The following is a 16,545-nucleotide window of genomic DNA, read 5'->3' as shown; positions in this document are numbered from 1 at the left end:
AAACCGGTTGGCATGACTCCTATCTAGAAACCATCTAGCAACACTAAAGAACTACTACCAGGCATACTATATTAATATAGAAAAAGGGTTTCCGCCTGTCAAAACCGAAGGCCCGGGTTAGATTCCCACCCAATTCCCAAAGACAGTGGTTGGTTTCTCGCCTGGCATACCGAAGGCCCGGGGTCTATTCCCACCCAGTGCCCAAACTCCAGCCACTGGATGCAGACCTGGTTCCAAGCTGGATAAATATGGTGGGTTGCGTCAGAAAGGCCATCAGGCACCAAACCAGCTCCGAAACAAATGGTCCACTTTGGTGACCCCTCGAAGGGAGCAGTTGAAAGTTACTCTAAGAAAAGGTGGGTTACCATAGCAACCATATTACAACATGCTAGGCACCACCTGGAAAAACATAGCAACCAACTAACAACCAGATAAAATTCTGTATTAAATAAGAACACTTGGACCACAAAGTGGGGTACACTCTGGACACGGTGCCAATGTATTGCAAGGCACACACACTCACACACTATTGGCAATTAGGGAACGCCAATTAGACTAATCTGCATGTCTTTGGACAGTCAAAGGAAACTGGAGTATACAGAGGAAACCCACCAAGCACAGGAAGAACATGCAAACTCCATACACATAGATCCAGGGTAGGAATCTGTCCTGGACCCAGGAGGTGCAAGGAGACAGTGCTAACCACTAAACTGCCTATGTAAAATATGATTTTATAAAATTAATAAATAAAAAAAACAATGTTGCCAGATTGCTGTGGTATAAGAGAGAAATTCAAAATTGTTATTTATTTTATTTTTTTAAATAAAATATTAAACTGGTAGCCAAAAGTATTGTGATAAAAGTGAATTTTTTTAATGACATTCTTAAATTCTAGAAATCATGTCAATCAAGATGATTTTATGCAACAATCAAAATTTTGTATAAAGTCCTGTATTCTTCAAAACCTTTCACCACAAAGTTGACACTTTTGTGCCATTGAGCAAGGCCCTTCAATTGCTCTGATGCATAATGAGATAAAAATATTAGTCGCTCTGGATAAGTATGTCTGCTGTAAATATCACAGACAGTTTTTCGCTAGTTTCTTTTTATTGTCACAACTCTTCAGCATGATAGCCTAGAACTATATCGTGCCATCACCCAATTTGTACGCAGGGAGAATTCGGATAGTTGGCATACTGTATGTTGTCTTAATAATTTTGGCCACAATTATACAAAACCCACAGTAACACAGAAATTTGCTTCACTATACATGGCCACAAATAAGAAAATAAAAAACTTTATCTTTATCTTTTAAAAAAAGAAAAGTTAACCATTTAAATTAAATTTTAATGATTTCTATATAACTTTTAAATTGCTGGTCATAGTTTTGATCTGAATATTTGGTTCACACCTGGCAACCCTGTGTTGTTTCATGGTAAAAATTAAACGTGAAGCTTTTCATTGTAAAAAAAAAAAAAAAAAAAAGTTAGATGTATATTTAATTCCTAAGACACGTTGCGTATATTAAAAATTAATATATAATAAAAATAAACAAATATCAAATAATGGGTTAACAATAATATCCTGCACTGGTAGCTCCTCCCCTCAATGGCTGCCTGGTGCTGTGTCCATGTTGACAGGTACTCGTTTTTCAACCCTTATTTGCAAATTATTTCTTTTTTATTCTTTTTATGTTATTATTATAATTTTCTTAGTAGTATTATTTTTAATATTTTAATGATGTACCTGGAATAAGATAATGATGCATATGTGAGAGTAAGTAGTTAAAACATAGTGTAGGTATAGGGTTTATTTTATTTCCATAATAAAATGCGTAGTTTGGATTCAGGCAGACCTGGCAACCAGCTTTAACCCTGCAACAACATTCATTCATTGATTAGTTGGGATGGCTGCGGTAAGCAAAAACCATTCAGTCATTTCGTTTTTTAAAATGAATTCAGTAATAACACTTATTATATAACCGAGATATAATGATATAAGTGTAACTGTGGTTGCATTGTTTGTATTGATCGGGTGCAGATTGTTTAAAACGGTATCGGAAATGAAGAGGATTAGCATGAAACCCTGATCTGCATTCTTGCTGTTTATAAAGAGATTCTCATCATTTTAACAATCTGTGAACCACAATTTGGTCTTGAGTGTACAGTTTATTTTAAACGCTCTATTAGATTTCTAGCTATCTAGATAAACCTAGCCTATAGGTCACGTGGTTTGTATACAGCGAGCACATCTGTACAGTAGTGTACAGATGTTTCATCACCCCATCAAAGCATCATGAGCACCTCTGGCCAGATGTTTTCCGGGGGATCTTTTCTTAGCGCAGCAGCAAGACAGTGCATGAGATTTCTATAAAACGTGAATTAATATTTCCAATTTTTGGTGACTTTAAATTGCAACCCCAACCCCCCCCCCCCAGCCTGCCTTCCCAACCGAGTATAAGAAGATATCAAAAAGTTTCAAGATTAGTTTTGTAATACGCCACCAGGTGGCAGCACCTACAGGAACAGTCACAGGGCCCTTCATAAGTCAGCGTGCCAAAACACATCGTCCTGCGTACATCGGGAGCTGTGCAACCGGTGCGTTTTTGACCATGTGCGTTACCACTAATGCTATTTCGCCATTGGACAGCAAGTTAGAACAAAGACTGAACGTGAAATTCTGCGTGCAACTGGACAGATCTGCCATTGAGACGTTTGACATGATTTGGGAAGTTTATGGCGATGCTGTGACCAGTCGTTCAAGGTGTTCTGAGTGTTCGGCAACTTGGTGTGTCGGTGTGTCATACTGAACAGTCCAGACAATCTTCATGTGTGATTGAGACATGCGCTGTGTCACTGCCAAGTTTGTCTCCCAGGCTGCTGGCACAGGAGCAGAAGGAACATCGCATCAAAGTCCGCCAAGAATTCCGTCAGCGGACCATGGATGACCTGTTCTTCATTTCGAGGATCATTACCGGTAACTTGGGTGTACGGGTACGACCCTGAGACGAAGCAACAATCCTTACAGTGGAAGAGCCCATCATCTCCACCACCACAAAAAAAGCATAATCATCGAGAATTCGTCTCTGGGGGACAGACCTTTAATGGCGAATTCTACTGCCAGACGTCTAAGGGAGGACATGGCGCAAAAAAACAGAGCTTGTAAACAGAGCTAATCTTGAAACTTTTTGATACACCCCTTGTATGAGTGTGTAGTCACCTTTGATGGACTCGGGATTGACCTGACCTGACTTACCTCTCTCTCTTTTTTCTTAACAGATGTGTGCCAGATGTAGCTGAAGGCCCTGTGCTGTGGATTCCCCACCCCACCCCACGACACTCCTCTCATATTCCCTGCACTGCATGGCTTCAATTGACCGCATCTCTCCCCCCGTCACCGTAGCCCTCATCCGGGAGCCCCTCATGCTTTGGATAAGGGCTGCTCACAGACTGCCTCATGACGGCCTGGATCGTTCTGCCAGTCAGCCTGTCGGCCTTCTCCATCACAGGGATATGGATAGTGTAAGTGTGTGTAACGTTCTTTAAAGACCACAAATACCTGTCATCTAGGGTGTGTATGATACGGTTTAAAAATGGGATCCTGATGTGCCTTGTAAGTGCCTTGTGAGTTTTAAAAAATAAACACACCCAAGTGGACAAAATGCAAAAGCCTTAAGCAGATTAAGAGAAATCATGATGTGGATTTAGATCATCCCAGGTGATATTTTAAGCGTAATAGGCTAATCTCTGTGATTATTAGATTATTAGATTACTGGGGTATAAACCACAGGATTCCAGACTCCAGTACAAATTTTAAATTGTTGAAGTTATAATATCATATAATATATTGTAAATTATTAACCACATAATTTGCCTGTTATGTGATACATTTCAATAATTGCCTTTTAAACTAATGCGTCAAGACAAATAATGTGATTGTTACACACCTAGTTCTAAGTTACAGTATTCAGGTGAGATTAGTTAGATTTTTTTGACTTTTTTAAACCCTCGCTGTTCAAGTCAAACGGGAACGTGTGATGAAACTTCCCGAAACTCTTAGCTGCCATGTTCATCCAGTACAACGCCTGATCCTTGAAAATCAACGGATAACATGTCGCCATCTTGCGGAAGAAACACGTCTATCTCTACGCACAATCATTTCCCAACACCATGTACTGAGTGTGTTGGGAAAACCTTCTACCTTGATGGTATCCAAGCACTAGTGCGGGACTGGGATGAGTGTATTAGTGTAGCAGGTGATTATCTGGGGAAATAAACAGAGTTTAAACTCTTGCTCCTTTGAATGCCAAAACAGATGTACAGATTAATTTCCATGTAGAAACCACAGATCAACACGACAATGTTCGTTTCACAAAAAGTACCTGTTTTACCCATGTCATGGTTTGTCTGAATCACATGCGGATATAATACTGTATCGTTATTGTCCCGCTCCTGTAACAGCAATTAAAACCTTGGTATATGTTGTTATTTTATTTACATTTTCCCTTACGCAGTTACACAAAGATTAGAAGATCAAAATCTAAGCAAGTCTCGTTATGTTTCCCAGGTACGCCATGGCAGTGATGAACCACCATGTGTGTCCAGTCGAAAACTGGTAAGTCGGCAATTATATGTGTGGCAGCCTGGAAAACCCCCCTTGCATGCTGAAGTCTACTATAATCAATCTTCTACACACACTCACTCACATAGCGTGTGTTTTCGGGAACAACTGTACACCTGTTACACAGGAACAGATGTACACATGGTTATCTTATCAACCAACCATTTGACAGCATGAGGTCAAGGGCTATCATCAAAGTGATGAAAAGCGTGATCTCTGTGGCATGATTGTTGGTAGGCAACATGGTGGCTTAGTAGTTAGCACTGTCGCCTTGCACCACCAGTTCCTGGCTTACCCCGTTACCCCGTTGGGTCCCTGTTTATGGAGTTAGCATCCTCTCCCGGTGATTGGTGGGTTTCCTCCGGGTACTTCGGTTTTTTCCCAAACTGGAAAAAAAAAGAAGGTCCTACTACAATTGTACAAATGGGAATAAATACCATGCTCACCATTGGCCTCCACAGGCCCTAGTTGGACTATAGAGGTCCCAGGACGGATGGATGGAGGAATGTTAGTGCCAGACAGGCTGGTTTGAGTGTTTCCGAAATCGCTGAAGGGAATGGCCAGAGAGCGAGGATATCGTAACTTTTTGTATCCGTGTTAAGGAGAAAAGCATCTCAGCATGCATAAAACATTGAACCATGAGGTGTATGGGCTACAACAAATGACCACATTGAGTTCCACTCCTTTCAGTTAAGAACTAAAATTAGCCAGTCTAATCACACACAAATCACACTGTAAAGGCGACGGTAAGACCCCTCCATAAGTTAAAAAAAAAGAATGTAAATTTGGTGCCCTACTACGTCCAAGTGGAGATCTACGGTAGAGTAGGCATGGCATTTAACACAACACCGTCAGCATCTAGTATGTCGTTTACCACATGTCAGAAATACCGCACATAATATTGCCTTTAAAACCACGAGGGTGGGTGAACTGTGTGTTAAGGTGCTATCCATGCACATTTACAACACTCTCACCAAATGCAGCGCTCTGCTCAGAGTGCACTGTCGTCTCAGTTCACTTTCATTTCTTAACCAAACTGCACTGCCTTCACTGTATGTGCCACCTTTTCACTCTAGGATTGGCTCATACAGTATATCAGAGCTTTGACAACCTATTTATACAATCAGAGTCAAAGCCAAACCAGTCATAACACGGGAGGTGTGATTTGTCAGGAAAATGTTATTTTTACTTTATAGTAGATATCAGTGGTCTAATCTACTCTATTTATGATTTGACTTAACCAATAACAGACAAAGCTGAATTCTTATAACCAGTCATAACACAGAAGGTGTGATTTATCAGGGAAATGTTACCTTTACTTTATTTAAATTAACAGTGGTCTGATCTACTCTATATACGATATCAGTTGTCTGATATACATGATGTAAGGTATTAGTGGTCTGATCTAATCTATATAGGATCTATTAAGTGGTCGGACCACTTGATATCATAAAGTGTTCTGACCTACAGACTCTATATAATATATCAGTGGTTTGACCTACTCTACTTGTGTTATCAGTGGTCTGATCTAGTGTAATGTATGTTATTAATGGTCTGATCTACTTCATTTGTGATATCAGTGGTCTGATCTACTCTATATAAAATATCAGTTGTTTGATCTATTGTTTGATGTAAGGTATAAGTGGTCTGATTTAATCTATATAAGATCTTGGTGGTCTGATTTTATCTGTTTATGATATCAAGTGGTCTGACCTACTTTATTTATATCAGTTGTCAAATCCACTCTACTTGTGTTATCAGTGGTCTGATCTAGTGTTTAGCACTGTTGAGAGAGTAGATTAGACCACTGATATTATGTTATCAGTAGTCTGATTTACTCCATTTATGATATCAGGGGTCTGATTTACTCTATATAAAATATCGGTCCTTTGATCTAATCTATATAAGATCTTGGTGGTCTGATCTACTCTGTTTATGATATAAAGTGGTCTGACCTACTCTTTTATATCAGTGGTCTGATCGAGTGATTCGCTCTGTTGAGAGAGTAGATTAGACCATTAATATCATAAACAGAGTAGATCAGCCCACTAAAATTGTATATAGAGAACATCAGATTAGAGATATTATGTTATCAGTGGTCTGATCTACTCTATTTATGGTATCAGTGGTCTGATCTACTTTATATAAAATATCAGTTGTTTGATTTATTTTATATGTAAGGTATTAGTGGTCTGATCTAATCTATATAAGATCTTGGTGGTCTGACCTACTCTTTTTATGCTATCAAGTGGTCTGACCCACTCTATATAAGATGTTAATGGTCTGATTTAACGTACTGTACATGATATCAGTGTGTTAGCGGCTAACTGTTTACTGTCGTTTCAACTTTCTGGTGGTGTCTCACACGTCGCACATCTAAAAATGAACCGATCGTGTGAATGGGGTTTTAGACATTGTACTTACAGAGGAAACCCTAGGAAAGTTTCAGTACATAAAATCCGCCGCACAAGTCTTTGATGGCTGTTTGAAAGAATTCAGCCACTGTGACATCTAATGGGTTTTTCCAGGCCGTCCCGCCTACATGTTTTTTCGAACATCGGCTCCTTGTGTCTATCTCACTATCTAACACACTGCTACATGATTCACAGGACATACAATGTGACTTGTAATGAGGAAACAGCGAAACGGGGCTTCCCCAAGACCTGCTGTACTCCACAGGACATCCCTCTTATCAGGTTCGTTCTCCTCCCACAGCTGGATTCTTGTGCAAAGATCCTCTCCACGACACATGATCGAATCTTTGATTTCTGAAAGTGCTTTTTGTGATTTTTTTTTTCCTTTGCAGTAAATGCGGCTGCTACCCACCAGAGAGCTGTCTCTTCAGTCTCATAGGCAACGTCGGCGCCTTTATGGGTAAATAATCTTCTTATGCTTGTGCCTGAGTATGCTTTATCAGTGAATATGACAGGCTGGGAACGGCGCACCGCGGTGTCGCATTTGCATGCGTGCTTCTTAGTGTAAGGATGGTTTTTCTACTTGAGTCAAAAGCGAAATTGATACTTTTGGTTCGAAAAGATAAGGATCTCAGGAGACTTAGGGCATGAGGTGAGGTACACTCTGAACAGGGGGCCAATCCATCGCAGGGCTCATTTACACACTATGGTCAGTTTGAGAACGCCAATTAGCCTAATTTGCATGTCTTTTAACTGTGGGAGAAAATCAGAGAACCCGAAGGAAACCCACCTAGCATGGAGAGAACATGCAAACTCCATGCATTCAGACCCTGGGTGGTCGAACTCGAACCTCAGAGGTGTGAGGCCACAGTGCTAACCACTAATTAGACATTGGACTACGGTTCGGAAGGTCCCAGGTTGAAATCCCCTGACCAACAAGTTGTCCCCGTTGGGCCCTTGAGCAAGGCCCTTAACCCTCAACTGCTCAGATATACAATGAGATAAAAATGTAAGTCTGGATAAGGGCGTCTGCCAAATTCCTAAATGTGAATGTACGCTGTTTAATATCTTTCGTTTTTTTCCCCCCTCTTTTTTGTTTGTTGGTCCAGATCTCCAGACCATGTTGCATTTCTGCAGCTCTCTTTCAGCTCTGTCTTTCTGCTCAGTTTGTGTCCCGTGGATCTCTTTAGCAGCTTGCATCTACCAAAATGCTTCATATTGTGTTTGATTCACTTGCACAGTCGAATTGATTCAGAGTCAAATCACTTTTGCACAACCATTTGCATAGTTTTTGCTCGTTTTAAAATGAGTCCGTTTGCAATATCTGACGCAGAGCTATATAGATACAAAGAAAGGAAAGAAAAACCTTGTGCAAGAGTGCAAAAGTGATTCGACTCTAAATCGACTCCTGGTGGTGACTCAAACTGTCTCATTAGGTTTTTTGACCATACCTATCTGTTTAAAGTTCTCTCTCTCTCTATGCAGTGGTGATGATTTGCATGTTGCGTTACGCTCATGTGATCGAGCTCAGCCACCACTGCTGGGTCAACACGAGCGCGCTGGTCTCTGGTTGCGTTAACGCTCTGGGCCTCGTCATGGTGGGCAACTTCCAGGTGAGACGAGACAGAAATGTATCTACTATATCGATGACTGAGCTGACTTCAGTTCAATTTATGATCGGTTTCCCTTCCAGGTCGACCACGCGAAGACGCTGCACTATGTAGGAGCGGGTGTGGTGTTTCCCGCAGGGCTGATATTTGTGTGTCTGCAGTGCGTGCTCACGTACCGGATCGCTGAGACGGCGCTGGACTTCTGGATGGCGCATGTCCGTGTGGCTCTGTCAACAGGAGCCCTGGTCTCTCTCATCCTCAGTATCCTTACTCGTGTGTCGTTCTGGATATCAAGGATTTCTTGTCTATGTTAATTCGATGTAAAGCAGAAGTCGACAAGCCGGTTGCCATGCTTGTTACGCAGCAGTGTTTCACTGGGGTTGGGTTGGCACTTGCCCTGCCGTTTCTTAACTAGACAGTACTTTAGCGCCCTGTTATAACAGTGGATTCCAAGCGGACCAAGTTTTGCAAAACTTTGCATAACCATCCTCATGCTCTAGACTACATTACTGTGTCTAATAACTCAAAACTTTCAACATATGAAAATGTTTATGCAGTATATGCAAAGAAAGAAATCCAAGGAATATCTTTAGTACAAATCGGATTATTATGTACAAAAGCATTCACTATTTCCAAACATAACTTAAAATTTTATAAATAAATAACATTACGGTAGAATATTAGCATGCCTATAACGAAATCAACATATCAGTTTTCACATTTAAATAAAAAAAGATATATTCAGTCAAGGCCAAAATTGTTGGCACCCCTCCAATTTTTCCAGAAAATTAAGTATTTCTCACAGAAAAGTATTGCATTAATACATGCACGTTTTGCTATACACATGTTTATTCCCTTTGTGTGTATTAGAACAAAAATACTACAATAATACATAATGTCACACAAAACTCCAAAAATGGGCGGGACAATATTATTGGCACCCTTTTAAAATTGTGGATAAATAAGATTGTTTCAAGCATGTGATGCTCCTTTAAACTCACCTGGGGCAAGTAACAGGTGTGGGCAATATACAGTAAACATCACACCTGAAAGTAGATAAAAAGGAGAGAAGTTCACTTAGTCTTTGCATTGTGTGTCGGTGTGTGCCACACCAAGCATGGACAACAGAAAGAGGAAAAGAGAACTGTGTGAGGACTTGAGAACCAAAACTGTGGAAATAAAAATATCAACAATCTCAAGGTTACAAGTCCATCTCCAGAGATCTAGATTTGCCAACAGTTTGCAACCCATGGCACTGTAGCTAATCTCTCTGGGCATGGACGGAAGAGAAAAATTGCCAAAATATGACCCTGGTCATAGCCAAAATCCTTCTGGGAAAATGTCTTATGGATAGATGAGACCAAGATAGACCTTTTTAGAGGTTTTCTACTGTTTACCGAAAATGGAATGAGGCCTACACAAAAAGAACACAGTACCTACAGTAAAATATGGTGAAGTTCAAAGATGTTTTGGGGTTGTTTTGCTGCCTCTGGACCTGGGGGCCTTGACTGTGTACAAGGCATCATGAAATCTGAGGATTACCAAAGGATTTGGGGTCGCACTGTAGGGCCCAGTGTCAGAAAGCTGGGTTTGTGTCCAAGATCTTTGATCTTTCAGCAGGACAATGACCCCAAAAATACTTCAAAAAGGACCCAGAAATGGATGGCAACAAAGTGCTAGAGAGTTTGAAGTGGCCAGCAATGAGTCCGGATCTAAATCCCATTGAACGCCTGTGGAGAGATCTTAAAATTGCTGTTGGGAAAAGGTGCCCTTCCAATACGAGAGACCTGAAGCAGTTCGCAAAGAAAGAGTGGTCAAAAATTCCGGGTGAGATGTGTAAGAAGCTTATTGATGGTTATAGGAAGCGACTGATTTCAGTTATTTTTTCCAAAGGGTGTACTACCAAAAATTAAGTTGAGGGTGCTGATAATTTTTTTGTCCAGCCCGTTTTTGGAGTTTTGTGTGACATTATGTCAAATTACCTTTTTTTTTCTCCCTTTTTTTTCCCAATACACGCAAAGAGCCCGATAAAACGTGTACTGCAAAACGTTTCTGTGAGAAAGACTTGATTTTCTGGAAAAAAATTTCAGAAAGGCCAACAATTTTGGCCATGTCTATAAAATAATGTAGGCTCCTGGGTTTTCCATGAAAGTAGAAAGGAGCAAGTGTGACAAAGTTACCATAAGAACTCTGGTATATTCAGAACGCTCAGAATAAAACCTACCAGCTGTTTTACTTACAGTACTGTGCAAACATACAGAAACATTGGGAACATACAGAAAAATCTTAACGTAGGAAAAGATGCTTTTAAAAACATTTCTACATAAAAGAAAAAAAACTATAAAGAGCACTAATGAGTTATAAAATAAACACTCATTTTGATATTTGGTGTATATTGTTGATATAAATTGTAAAACCTTGTTAAAAACTATACTACATAGGGGTGTAGAAACTTTTGCACACAACTGTGGACATATGCAACAATCGAAAAAGTAACTAATGTTTTTTTTTTATGCGGTTAAACTAGTCTGATTTTATTCTGCCTTAAACAAATCTAAAACAGGATAAAAATTAAGAAAAACGTTCCATTATTTTCTTGAGTTGTTCCTATTTAACTCCCCGTCCTAACCCAGGTGGCATCTTCTTCATTCACGAGAGCTTCGTGTTGCAGCACGCCGCCGCCATCTGCGAGTGGATCTTCACCGTCCTCGTCCTGGTTTATTACGGAACCTTCACCTACGAGTTCGGCAGCGTCAGCAGCGACACCATGATGGCCGCCCTCATCAACGGCAGGCCGCACGACAGCTCTGGCGCAGCGGTCATCATGGCAGGCATGGGGAAGAGCGTGCCCATGGGCTGTGGTGCTCGCAGCATCAAGTCACCCGGAGGAAGCAGCACCTCCACACACCTCAACTGCACCCCGGAGAGCGTGGCCATGTTATAGTGAACGGACAGGAGGTTAGGGCTCAGGTAAATCACGGCTTGCAATCCAACTGATCCGTGAGGTGCTGGAAGAGAGCAATTGATCGAGTGTAGAGTGCGTATGAGTGGAATGTGCTTGGACGGTTTTGAATAATAAAACAGCATTCGAACCCTAAAAATTTATTAAATCTGGCGGCGATGCCAAAATACTGAAAGTTTAGTCAGCGTTAGTTGTGTAATATAGTGTAATAATACCGTAGGTCGAAGAAGAAGAAGCAGGTTATTAGACCAAACGTAATTATCATTTTATCCATATTCATAACACCTGGGTCAGATTAACAAAATGTAAAAAAAAAAATTTGTAAGGGACCACAGATTTCTCAGATCAGTCAAATAATCAAACTTTATCACCCTCTAGTATTTGCTTAGAAAAAAAGATTCCTAATACGTCAGATTTTTTATAATATTACATTTTTAACCCAGTGTCAATAATTGTAAAATGAGTAATGCTACACAACACCCATGGGACAGCCAGAGATGACGTACAAATGATAATGAGAGATTAATCCTATTATTAGCCAAAGCTCATGGAACGTTATCACACAAACTGTTATAGAAATCAATTTTATTTAACATCTGCGTTCTCCAGCTCAGCGTTGCCTTTTTTAGAATTCCTTCCGAACGAACACAACAGTTTAGACGTCCAGCCGTACAGTTTACATGCTGCTTAGTCTTATTGCTTTTACACCACCAAGCATTACTAGTGCTCATTTAAATACATTAGATTTTTTTTAATAAACACTATTTGTGTGTCTTTAAATTTTTTTTTTAAACTAACCTAGCTTATAAGATATGTTAATTTGTTAGCAATAACCGGATTTAACTACCTGGTGCTAAGACATGGTTGAGGCAGTCATCCAAGACGGTCCACGATGAATTTCTGCTCGTATAGTTTGAATAAAAAAAAATGTTTGGTAGAAAAACTGTTTAGCGCTTGTAAATGAATGCATTATATATTTTTTCTCACACTTTCTGTTTTTTTTTTTTTCATATTGCTTTTTTCATATAATCTTCCTTGTTTGAAAAAAGTTACGATTAATTATGTCACATCAACCTACATGTATTTTATTGTTTAAGAAATAACAGACCTGCTAATGTGAAGCAACATCAAACATGTCCTGAATCTGTACAGTATTTTAGTATTTAGTCCTGGTGATGGAAGCGAATGATTATTATTAACGATGTTCATGATGATGCCATATTGTAGAATGTTGTGTACTGTATATATTCACACGTGTACAGTCACGTGCAAAAGTTAATACCTCTTCTTTTAATTCTTTTTTTTTATTGTAGCGAGTTTTAGTATGAGGCAAATACAACCTCAGATGAACCACAATGTATAACATTTTTTTCACTATGCTATTGTTTATTTACCAAAAATGAAGGCAAAAAAAAAAAATCATATGGGCAATAACTACTAAGTAATAATTTCCCATATGATTTTAGCAATCTTTCACATCATAGTGGAGGAATTTTGACCCATTTTTCTTTACAACATTGCTTTAGATCAATGAGGTTTTTATGCATCCGCTTATGCACAGCTCTGTTAACGTCCTGCTACAGCATTTCAATGAGGCAACCCTTCCAAAAAAACATACTTGTTTAGTCTTCTTCTAATTGTGCTCTCATGAACTTTAACATTTAACATGATCAGTGAGGCCTGTAGAGTCTGAGATGTCGCTCTTGGGTATTTTATTTCTCTGAGCACTGTACAGTCTGACCTTGGGGTGAACGTGCTGGGGCGTCCACTCCTGGGAAGGCTGGATTCATTTTTGTTAAATAAACAATAGCACGGTAAAAAATATCATATGTTGTTGTCTAAGACTTGCTATAAACAGATTATTTTTGTTTTTACTGAAAAACACAGAATTAAAAAGGGGGGGTACTAACTTTTACACGTCTGTATATAATGCATTTATTTGCCATTTCTGACTGACACTGCAATAATGCAATATTGAACTGTGCCAAGCTAGGGCTGGGCGATATGACGATATGATAGTGATATTGTGACGTAACAAGATGAAACACGTTTCTATAAGTTATCTTCTTGTGTATTTTCAGATTCAACTATTTTTGTACTGAGTGTTGAACAAAATTGCAGTTGCTGGCATTTCATTAGCGAGACCTCAGCAAACTTACATACCACCATTCCTGCGTGTCTATACCCCGATCAGCCATAACGTTAATACATTAACGCTGATCATCTATTTTATACCAGTTAAATTGCTAAAGGATCATGAGCATCCCTGCCCAAGGGGACCAAAACCCAAAACCTACTGTATGTAGTTTTAATGTTGATGGTTTTAATACCATGGCTGATCGGTGTCTATGTACAGTACATACACACACAAGTTATTTTCCTATAATAGCGTGTCAACCAAGTATTTTAACATATCATCGTTAACATATCCGACATCGCAGCCATAACCAGTCAATCCTTCACCAGCATCTATTTTTCATAGTTAATAAGACAAAAACTAAGTCTCTTGTCAGGAAACCTGTTGACCCTGAGAACAGACTGACACTGGAGACTCCTTACAGAAAACGTCAATAATACCTTCTGTGTTATTTAAATAGCAACACATTTTTAATTCATTTTATTAACAGGCTTGAGTATCTGCCGTACAATACTAGCTCAACATTCAGGCATTACTGTCAGAGTCAGAGAACATATCAGAGAAAACACGTCTGACCAATCTGATCCAAGAATTCAACAGTGTTAGTGGTATTAACATGATATGTACATGATATATTTGCCATATCGTCCACCCCTAGTGCCAACATACATACCTCTGTAAGAATCTCTGCAAAACTTTTTCTATAACAGTTCAAATTCCAGACTGGAATCAAATCTAGTCTGAAACGTTGTTCTAAGGAAAACGATGTGGTTCACGTTTGGATTTATGCTCCGGTCAAATGATGCAAAGACAAAGGCTGGTACTAATCCTGAATTGTTTATTTAAAAATGTCGGATTTTGATCAGTAATATGTTTTTATTACTTCTGACAAAAGCTCATACAGTAATAAATTTGTCCTGTTACATGATGATTTAAAAAAACTTTCTGTATGGAAGCATGAAGGCTAAATGAATGATGAAATGGATCACCAGAGTGAGAGTGGAGTTTTTACTGAATTATACCATCTTAAAAAATGATTCTACTTCTTAAACAAAATGATTATACTATATATGTAACAAAACAGTTTTCTGAACTATTGCTTATATAGAAGAACACTGCCCAGAACTGCTTTTTGCTTTGATTTAACATTCATTTCTGTTTAAGATTTTGTCTTGAAGTTGGGAGAGTCCGACCGCAGCGTAAATTCTTCTCCAGCATGTCCCAACTGTCCTCAATAGGATTAAGATCTAGACTCTGTGGTGGCCAATCCACTCTTTCACAATTTAAGCCCAATGAATCAGGGAAGAAAAATCCATTGATAGGGAAACCCTGGTCATTAAGTTTATTCGGGCTGTCAGCTGCCATCATGCTCATGAAGGCTTTTTTCCAACCCCATTTCTTCGAAGATGATGGTTCACAACTATCCTTCCATGGCACCACTAAACACCACCGACTGTGGAAACTTTACATTGGAAACTTTACATAGCAGTCAACTGCAACTTGGACTCTGTGTCTCTCCACTCTACCTCTAGACTAGGGACGCTGGATTTCCAAATGAAATGCAAAATTTGCTTTTATCTGAAAACAGGAGTTCTTTCAACAATCCAGTTCTTTTTTCCCTTGGTCCAGGTAAGACACTACTAGACACTGTCTTGGATCAGGTCTAGTCAGGTCAGAGTGTCTTGATACTAGGAATTTCTACAGTTCCAGCCCATTTCCTTAAGAGGTCTGTGCGTGGTGGCTTTTGATGCACTGACTCCAGCCTCACTTCACTCTCCTTAATCAAAGCATCTCAAAGCTATGAATCAGCTTTGCTTGGCTCTCCTTTTTGAGCCAATGATACCTGTTACTTGTGCATCATTTCTTGCTAAATGTTTCCCTCTCAGCCAACTTTCCATCAATATGCTTCACTTTCAGAGATGACCATGGCCATAACGCTCCTTGTGGAGGGTGTCGATGTTCGTCCTATGGACAACTTTCAAGACAGCCGTCTTCGCCATGATTGTGGTTGCATATACGGAACCACACCAAGAGATACACCAAATTTATAATGTATGAATAGTAATTTAATCAAACCTAAAATATATATAATATTCTAATATTTTAAGAAATTGGATTGTTAAAGCTGTATCTATTGAAATGAAAACAAAAAAGTCTTGAAATATTTCACATTACATATAATGAATCTTTAAATTAAATTACAAAAGAAACTTCAATATTTCATTAAATTTCACAGTTTTTTAAAATACTTTAAAGTATTTAAATAAAGTTATTAAAGTAATTAAAGTTTTTCATCTTTTTTTGCAATGCAGCTGTTTCTCTGGAAATTGCCAGTTATGATACATAATTACATTCAATTCAGTTTTATTAATATAGCACTTTTAACAAGGTTCATTGTTGCAAAGCATCTTTACAGAATAAAAAAATAAAAATCAAAAATAATAAAAATGTTTCATAAAAATGTTTACAGGTATCATGATTATGACATTTTTGTGATTTCCCCCTTATCTTGAAAGTATTATCTACATTGGTCAAAACAAGACCAAAATCACATTTAATTTGTGTTGTGTTCTTAACAGTTCCATTTTCACAAGGCAGATTTTAATTTTCTAAAATCACTAACTACACCTGATTTTATTATATTTTTAAAACTTGCAAAAGGATCATGAAGCACAATGAGATTTTATTTAAATACATATGAATATAATGAGGGCTTCATATTAATTAGTATAATTATGTTTTCATTCATGTAATAAAAGAACACACCCCGGATGAAACACCAGCGCCCCACACACAAACACA

At 38.9% G+C, this 16,545-nt stretch overlaps 1 protein-coding gene across 2 annotated transcripts; it reads left to right on the top strand.

Annotated features, from left to right (window-relative positions):
- Positions 1-12: 12 nt before the first annotated feature.
- On the top strand, positions 13-11,782 carry tmem150ab (transmembrane protein 150Ab). 2 transcript variants are annotated; one of them, XM_053485094.1, is made up of 8 exons: positions 13-356; positions 3,279-3,521; positions 4,567-4,614; positions 7,230-7,316; positions 7,427-7,494; positions 8,520-8,647; positions 8,728-8,905; positions 11,278-11,782. In XM_053485094.1, the coding sequence occupies exons 2-8, from the start codon at positions 3,457-3,459 to the stop codon at positions 11,586-11,588; spliced, it is 885 nt and encodes a 294-aa protein (XP_053341069.1). In that variant the 5' UTR covers positions 13-356; positions 3,279-3,456; the 3' UTR covers positions 11,589-11,782. The 2 variants fall into 2 exon arrangements, with proteins under 2 accessions (XP_053341069.1, XP_053341070.1); XM_053485095.1 differs by lacking the exon at positions 13-356 and adding an exon at positions 1,864-1,915.
- Positions 11,783-16,545: the final 4,763 nt, after the last annotated feature.

The sequence above is a fragment of the Clarias gariepinus genome, chromosome 24, assembly GCF_024256425.1.
Source record: "Clarias gariepinus isolate MV-2021 ecotype Netherlands chromosome 24, CGAR_prim_01v2, whole genome shotgun sequence".
Classification (NCBI taxonomy): domain Eukaryota; kingdom Metazoa; phylum Chordata; class Actinopteri; order Siluriformes; family Clariidae; genus Clarias; species Clarias gariepinus.
This window is presented reverse-complemented; position numbering and strand designations above follow the sequence as displayed.

Coding starts and splice junctions, on each gene's coding strand:
- tmem150ab (XM_053485094.1), top strand. CDS start 3,457: ATGACGGCCTGGATCGTTCTGCCAGTCAGCCTGTCGGCCTTCTCCATC. Junction 4,615..7,229: donor GTGTGTCCAGTCGAAAACTG/GTAAGTCGGCAA, acceptor CATGATTCACAG/GACATACAATGTGACTTGTA. Junction 7,495..8,519: donor CAACGTCGGCGCCTTTATGG/GTAAATAATCTT, acceptor CTCTCTATGCAG/TGGTGATGATTTGCATGTTG.